An 8,995-nucleotide genomic window follows, 5' to 3' on the forward strand; every position below is an offset into this window, starting at 1 on the left:
TTCTTTGAGTCTCTGTTTTCGTAACTGGGAATTACATCTGATAATAGGTGAAGGGTGAAAAAATGAGAGTGTATTTTAGCATAAAAATACATATATATGTTATTTACATATAAACATACACATATAAAAATTCTATTTATTTTACATATAAAATCCATATATGTATTTAATTTTTTTTTTTTTTTTTTTTTGAGATGGAGTCTCACCCTGTCGCCAGGCTGTAGTGCAGTGGCACGATCTTGGTCACTGCAACCTCCACCTACTGCAACCTCTGCCTATTGGGTTCAAGCGATTCTCCTGCCTCAGCCTCCCAAATAGTTGGGATTACAGGTGCGCGCCACCACGCCCAGCTAATTTTTTGTTGTCGTTTTGCGTTTTTTTTTGAGACGGAGGCTCACTCTGTTGCCAGGCTGGAGTGCAGTGGCACTCTCTCGATTCACCGCAACCTTTCCCTCCCGGATTCAAGTGATTCTCTTGCCTTAGCCTCCTGAGTAGCTGGGATTACAGGCATGTGCCCCCACACCCGGCTAACTTTGTATTTTTAGTAGAGATGGGGTTTCACCATATTGGTCAGGCTGGTCTCGAACTCCCGACCTCATGATCCACCTGCCTGGGCCTCCCAAAGTTCTGGGATTACAGGCGTGAGCCACTGCGCCTGGCCTTAAGAAAGGTTTTTAAAGTGTATGGCACAGTTCTTGGTGGTGGAATATATAAACTGTAGGTTGGAGAGTCTAATTCCCCTAGATGGGGACATAGCCACATGTAAGGCTGTCAGGAGGGAAGTTTGAGGACATCGTGGCTCCCAGTGTAGGAAATATGGGAAAGGCATTTGTCCTTTGATTTTCTGCTGAGAGCTTCAAAATGCACATGCCCCAAGATTATGTCACTTTTTCTTCATGATGAAATGGAATTTATTTCTGGATGTGTATTTTAATGTTCTAATGCTGCAATTTTGGGGGTGAAGAAAATAAAATTCAGAAGCAGAAAATGAAAGTTTTCCTTTCCTGACCCCTCCATACTGGTAAATAATTGAGATGGCCAGAGTTAAAAGTTTAAGGAAATGTGTTCCTAAACTTGAAAAATTTTAAATTTTCACTCTGCTTAATAACTCATACTGGGAAAAATTTTGTACAATAAGTAAATACTGTGGATAGTAATATGTTCCCATTGATTATTCCTTGTTTCATACTAGTTTTGTGTCAACATATCCCTTCATTAGTTTGAGCTGTATCTTTCCAGACCATTTAATATGTATTTAAGGTATAGGATAGTACATATAGTCACAGTGCACTGTTAATTCTGTACTAATATTTTACCTAAACCCCACCAATTGATTTTCTTAATCACAAGTACTTTCTGGGGATATTTTCTAATTTTAAAGAATATGAATGTACCAGACTTTAATAGTTTCCTCATTTTAGACTTTCAATGTTGTTCTATTTATTTATTTATTTTTTGAGACAGAGTCTCGCTCTGTCACCCAGCAGTGGCGCCATCTCAGTTCACTGCGACATCCACCTCCTGGGTTCAAGCAATCCTCCTGCCTCAGCTTCTCGAGTAGCTGGGATTACAGGCGTGTGCCACAATGCCTGGCTATTTTTTGTATTTTTAGTAGAGACAGGGTTTCACCATGTTGGCCAGGCTGATCACGAACTTCTGACCTGAAGTGATCTGCCCTCCTTGGCCTCCCAAAGTCCTGGGATTACAAGTGTGAGCCACTGTACCCAGGCCCTATTGCTTCATTTTTAGATATTAGGTAGAATGTACAATTCTATCAGCGTACTTCTCGAATTTTGAATGTGTATGTGTTATCTGGATGTCTCTGAAAAGTGGCATTGATGGTTCATAGGCTGTACTAGTTATATCTTTCTGCATAAAAAATTACCCCAAAGCTGAGTGGCTTAAAATTACAATCTTCGGCCAGGCACGGTGGCTCAAGCCTGTAATCCCAGCACTTTGGGAGGCCGAGACGGGAGGATCACGAGGTCAGGAGATTGAGACCATCCTGGCTAACACAGTGAAACCCCGTCTCTACTAAAAAGCACAAAAAAACTAGCCGGGCGAGGTGGCGGGTGCCTGTAGTCCCAGCTACTCGGGAGGCTGAGGCAGGAGAATGGCAGGAACCCGGGAGGCGGAGCTTGCAGTGAGCTGAGATCCGGCCACTGCACTCCAGCCTGGGGGACAGAGCAAGACTCTGTCTCAAAAAAAAAAAAAAATTACAATCTTCTTATAACAACAGATGCTGGTGAGGATGTGGAGAAACAGGAACGCTTTTACACTGTTGGTGGGAGTGTAAATTAGTTCAACCACTGTGGAAGACAGTGTGGCGATTGCTCAAGGATCTAGAACCAGAAACACCATTTGACCCAGCAATTCCATTACTGGATATATACCCAAAGGGTTATAAATCATTCTACTATAAAGACACATGCACACGGATGTTTGTTGCAGCACTGTTTACAATAGCAAAGACTTGGAACCAACCCAAATGCCCATCAATGATAGACTGGATAAAGAAAATGTGGCACCTATACACCGTGGAATACTATGAAGCCGTAAAATACAATATGAGCTCATGTCCTTGCAGGAACATGGTTGAAGCTGGAAAACATCATTCTCAGCAAATTAACACAGGAACAGAAAATCAACCACCACATGTTCTCACTCATGAGTGGGAGTTGAACATGAGAACACATGTACACAGGGAGGAGAACATCACACACAGAGGCCTGTCAGGGGGTGAGGGGAAAGGCGAGGAAGAGTATTAGGACAAATACCTAATGCATGTGGGGCTTAAAACCTGGATGACAGGTTGATGGGTGCAGCAAACCACCGTGGCACATGTATACCTATGTAACAAACCTGCACGTTCTGTACATGTATCCCCAAACTTAAAGGAAAATAATTTTTAAAAACCTACAGTCTTCTCTTATCCTACAGTTTCTGATGGTCACGAAGCTGGGACCAACTTAATAGGGTGGTTCTAGCTCACTGGCTTTAAGGAGGTGGTGGTCACACTGTTGGTCACCCTGCAGTCATCTGAACACTTGACTTTGGGGCCTCAGTTTTCTTCTGAAGATTAGCATTATGGTAAAACAATGGACATCTTAAGGAAGACTACATAATCACCTGCAGAAATAGCATGCTCATGGTCAAAATAACATAAATGTAAGAAAATGAAGAGGTTCATTGAAGTATTTTATTAAAAATACATTTCAAGTATCTAACCAATACATATATACCCACTAATAATTTATTTGTTCTTATATTCTGATGTGTAATCACTAATAATTAAACTAATAGAGTATGATTTCTAAGTTAATTTGCTAATGAGAAATAATTTACAAGGGTAAAAAACTATTTTCCCAGTTAATATTGTCTTCTTATTTAATTTTAAACATGTTGAACCACATTCTCTTATTTGCATGTCTTGTATTCTAAATAAACCTTTCTCAGGCATGCTGAATATTTAAATTACTATTTATTTTTTGAATTTATTTTTACATTTAGTTCTATTTATTTACTTATTTATTTGGAGACCAGGTTATGAGACTGACTATTTTTTGTATTTTTGGTAGAGACGGGGTTTCACTGTGTTGCCAAAGCTGGTCTCAAACTCCTGGCCTCAAGCAATCCACTCACCTCATCCTCCCAAAGTGCTGGGATGACAGGTGTGAGCCACTGCACCTGGCCTGCTATTTTATATATAAATTCAGAACTTAATTAAAATGTTTTTTTCTTATTAGGAATATAATAGTCACAAAATCTTTTCATAGCTTTTTTTTTTTTTTTTTTTTTTTTTTTTAATAAGAAATAATGGAAAACAGTCTTTCCCAAACACTCCAATGGTCTCTTTGGAAATGCTCACTAGAAACTTCTAATAGATTCTAGGCATTAAAAAAGTTTTCCAGAACTATTCTCAGCTTCCCAAGTGTAAGCTGGCATTGACACTACAGGTGAAATCCTAATTGCAGTTTTGTGGGGAGATGAGGTCACAGAATCACAAAGCCACATTTCAGGCTCTGCCTTCCTCCCTCCCACACATGCTTTGACTGTTCAGATCGTCACCCTCAGCTCACAGTCCTGGCAGCAAGAAGGAGTCTGGTATTTTCTACTTTTGACTGAGGGACATAGTCTGTAGCAGGAGTCTGTACATAGGAAATATATCAGGAATCTGGGTAGGTGTGCATGTCTGGAAAAGAAACTCTTTTGGGGTAGAAATTGGTCTGGGACAAAACTAAATAGGAAGAAGGAATAATGCCTGGGGCATGAGCTGAGCTTGTGGAGAGGGACTGGAGGTCTGAAATCCTAAACTGAACCGTGACTACTGCTAATGTAATATAACAAAATTCTCATTGAAGGGGTTTTTGGTGTTTAATACACGTGTTATCAAAGTCTGAATTTTAATGTGCTTCAGGATTGTAATTTCAAAATTAATCCACTGTTTAATACGGTGTCCAAAAGTCACAGAGATATTTTCGGAAGTGGTGTAACTATTTCTGTAAAAGCTCTATGCATGGGATAGGTCTCTTCCACAGGAGGCCTACGCGCCGCCGCTTGTGCTGCCGCCATGTCTCTAGTGATCCCTGAAAAGTTCCAGCATATTTTGCGAGTACTCAACACCAACATTGATGGGCGGCGGAAAATAGCCTTTGCCATCACTGCCATTAAGGGTGTGGGCCGAAGATATGCTCATGTGGTGTTGAGGAAAGCAGACATTGACCTCACCAAGACGGCAGGAGAACTCACTGAGGAGGAGGTGGAACGTGTGATCACCATTATGCAGAATCCACGCCAGTACAAGATCCCAGACTGGTTCTTGAACAGACAGAAGGATGTAAAGGATGGAAAATATAGCCAGGTCCTAGCCAATGGTCTGGACAACAAGCTCCGTGAAGACCTGGAGTGACTGAAGAAGATTCGGGCCCATAGAGGGCTGTGCCACTTCTGGGGCCTTCGTGTCCGAGGCCAGCACACCAAGACCACTGGCCGCCGTGGCCTCACCGTGGGTGTGTCCAAGAAGAAATAAGTCTGTAGGCCTTGTCTGTTAATAAATAGTTTATATACCAAAAAAAAAAAAAAAAAAAAAAAGCTCTATGCATGGGATAACGAATATGACAGAGCTAATTGAATTATCTAATTCATAGCAAAAACAATGTGACTGAATAGGAATTGCTGAACTATAATTATTTTTCTGTAATACAGGTGTGTCATGCTTAATAGAGGCAGTAAATGTGTGTCTGCTGAGAATGTCTGCGGTCTGTTAATCATGCTGAGACTGTTTTCCTTCCTGAAATTAGGGAAGGTTCTTTAAGAAAAAGTTAACAACATAATAGAGGGTTTCAGATAGCAAACGATTAAGGACTTAATTTTAAATTTTCAATTTTAAAACTAATTATTACATATAATCTCATCAGAAGAAAGCAATTTTAAAGCTCATATGTTTCTTGTTATATTTTCTCTGTTTTATGAACATTTCAACATTATTCCAAAGCTCACTATTCATCTCTCTCTATTTTCTTTTTCTTTTCTTTTTTTTTTTTTTGGAGACGAAGTTTCATTCTGTCACCCACGCTGGAGTGCAGTGGTGTGATCTCAGCTCACTGCAACCTCCGCCTCCCGGGTTCAAGTGATTCTCCTGCCTCAGCCTTCTAAGTAGCTGGGACTACAGGTGCGTGCCACCACACCTGGCTAATTTCTTTTTTTTTTTTTTTTTGTATTTTTAGTAGAGATGGGGTTTCACAGTATTAGCTAGGATGGTCTTGATCCTTTGACCTTGTGATCCACCCATCTTGGCCTCCCAGAGTGCTGGGATTACAGGTGTGAGTCACAGCGCCCAGCCTCTTTCTCTTTTCAATGTATTGAATGCACAAGATTTCATACTTTCAAATTCCATTTTGCATATTTATTATATTTTCATAGGTTTCCCAAATCAAATATTAATTCAAGTTTCAGTTCGTTGTTTTAAAATAATAAATATATAGTTACATAATCTTTAAAATGATTAATTTGTTTTCTACCCTAAAATACTTTATCACCTTTTATATTTCATGTCTCGTATTTTAGTGCACAACCTACCTAATTTTGTACATTAATTTCCGTGATGGATGCCATAGTACTTTTAGTCTTTGCAGGCAATGAAATGAGTTTTTCCGCTGGTATCTTAACATCTACCCACATTAAATACATTGGGTCGTATAAAATTATTTAGTGCTTATGATAATTTATTCAGACCTATGAATATTCACTCAGAAGTTATACTGATATGTAGAATAAATACTTTGACAAAAATAGGAAATTATCAAACCAAATTTATAAAGTGAATATGATAAATGTTTATACATATATAGGTGTGTGTGTTTGTATGTGTGTATATATGTATATATACAAATATGTGAATAGATATATAAAGAACACAACTAGGGGACTATTATGGTATAGCGTAATGGTGAACACCAATGTCACCGCAATCAGGCTACTCAGGAGACAGAGGCTGCAGTGAGTCAAGACTGTACCACTGCACCCCAGCCTGGGTGATAGAGTGAGACTCCGTCTCAAAACAAACAAACAAAGGGTGCAGATAGGAGACAACAAGTAAATAGGGATTTGGCAGGTGGGAAAGAAATTGAATGGATTGGCTGGGCGCGGTGGCTCAAGCCTGTAATCCCAGCACTTTGGGAGGCCGAGACGGGCGGATCACGAGGTCAGGAGATCGAGACCATCCTGGCTGACACGGTGAAACCCCGTCTCTACTAAAAAATACAAAAAATTAGCCGGGCGAGGTGGCAGGCGCCTGTAGTCCCAGCTACTTGGGAGGCTGAGGCAGGAGAATGGCGTGAACCCGGGAGGCGGAGCTTGCAGTGAGCCGAGATCGCGCCACTGCACTCCAGCCTGGGGCACAGAGCAAGACTCCGTCTCAAAAAAAAAAAAAAAAAGAAATTGAATGGATTTTTGAGATATTCAAAAGGTAGATTGTTCTGGATTAAGCCTTGATAGCAGCTGGCTATATTGGCAAGAAGTAGGTTTCAGTATGGACTTTTTCATTTCCAACTTAAGGAGACAAGTTTTTGGAAGAAACCATCAGCCTTGGAGCAGCAGATGAATACCAATTTGAAGCCAAAATACATGAATTTGTTTTGTTTAATGCAGAACTTTTTTTCTTTTCTTTTTTTTTTTTTTTTTAAGACAGAGTCTCGCTGTTACCCAGGCTGGAGTGTAGTGGCGTGATCTCAGCTCACTGAGGCAGGCAACCTCTGCCTCCTGGATTCAAGTGATTCTCCTGCCTCCGCCTCCTGAGTATCTGGGATTACAGGTGTGTGCCACCATGCCTGGCTAAGTTTTGTATTTTTAGTAGAGTCAGGGTTTCACCATGTTGGCCTGGCTGGTCTCGAACCCCTGACCTCCAGTGATCCGCCCGCCAAGGCCTCCCAAAGTGCTGGGATTACAGGGGTGAGCCACCGTGCCTGGCCTAATGCAGAACATTATATTGATTTTGAAGTCACCAAGGGAGCAAAATGAACACCTTCAAAAGAAATAAAAAGGATATTAATTCAAACATAGGAAATATTTTAATATGATCCTCTGTAAATTATAAATGGTTGTAATTTTTTTAACTAAACGTTTTATTTTAGAATAATTTTAGATCTGGAGAAAATTTGCAAGTATAACACAGAAAGTTCTGAAATATCTGTCACCCAGTATCCCTCATGTAAACGTGTTTCCATGAAACATTTGTCAAGTCTACGAAACAAACGTTGGTTCATTCCTCTTAACTGACTTTATTTATATTTCACCCGTTTTAACACAGTCTTTTTTCTCTTTCAGGATCCAGTCCAGGACATCACATTATATATATTTTTATTTATTTATTTATTTTTATGAGACGGAGTTTTGCTCTTGTTGCCCAGACTGGAGTGCAATGGCGCGATCTTGGCTCGCCACAAACTCTGCCTTTCGGGTTCAAGCGATTCTCCTGCCTCAGCCTCCCAAGTAGCTGGGATTATAGGCATGCGCCACCAAGCCCAGCTAATTTTGTATTTTTAGTAGAGATGGGGTTTCTCCATGTGGGTCAGGCTGGTCTCAAACTCCCGACCCCAGGCGATCCACCCACCTCAGCCTCCCAAAGTGCTGGGATTACAGGCGTGAGCCACCACACCTGGCCAGACATCACATTATGTTTAGTCATCTTGCCTGCCCACCCTGTTTTGCTCTGTGGTTTTGTTTTTCATGATCTTGATACATTTGAAGAGCACTGTTTTACTTTTAGAATGTCACGAAAATTGAATTTGTCTTTTGTTTTTCTCGTGGGTAGACTAGTTTCATGGGTTTTGGGGAAGAAGACCACACTCATCACATCATATGCTGTCAGCAGTCTGAGGCAATTTGGATGAGTTATCTCTGGTGATGTTAATCTTGATCAGTTAAGATGGTGTTTGTCAAGTTTCTTCACTATATGGTTACTGTGTTTTCCTTTCCACAATCTAATCTTTGGAAGGGAGTGTCTAAGCCCATTACACATTTAAAGTGAGTATGTGTATTTGTGTGCAAGGGATATTGAATTAACCTTCATCTGCTGGGAGGTGTCCACAGATTATTTGCCATCCTTCTGTAAGGAAGATATGTCTTTTCTCCTTCATTTATTTGTTTATTCAATTGTTTATTCATATCAACATGAACTCATTGATATTTATATTTTGTTTTATAATTCATTGCTAAGGAATTAATTTTGTTACTTGTTTTTGCAGCTTTGGTCACTGGGAGGTGTGGAATAATAAAAAATATATATCTGGTCTTCATCCTGGTTCCTGTTACAGAGCTTCAAAATCTTTTTTTTTTTTTTTTGAGATGCAGTTTTGCTCTGTCACCCAGGCTGGAGTGCCTGGCATGATCTCGGCTCACTGCAACCTCCACCTCCTGGGTTCAAGCAATTCCCCTGCCTCAGCCTCCCAAGTAGCTGGGATTACAGGTGCATGGCACCACGCCTGTCTAATGTTTG

General features: G+C 40.4%; 1 protein-coding gene across 1 annotated transcript; it reads left to right on the plus strand.

The window, feature by feature from the left end:
• Positions 1–4,527: 4,527 nt before the first annotated feature.
• Positions 4,528–5,058, plus strand: LOC102122872 (small ribosomal subunit protein uS13-like). Its single transcript, XM_045378577.3, has one exon. The coding sequence runs from the start codon at positions 4,571–4,573 to the stop codon at positions 4,907–4,909; it is 339 nt and encodes a 112-aa protein (XP_045234512.2). The 5' UTR covers positions 4,528–4,570; the 3' UTR covers positions 4,910–5,058.
• Positions 5,059–8,995: the final 3,937 nt, after the last annotated feature.

The sequence above is a fragment of the Macaca fascicularis genome, chromosome 19 (genome assembly GCF_037993035.2).
Source record: "Macaca fascicularis isolate 582-1 chromosome 19, T2T-MFA8v1.1".
Classification (NCBI taxonomy): Eukaryota; Metazoa; Chordata; class Mammalia; order Primates; family Cercopithecidae; genus Macaca; species Macaca fascicularis.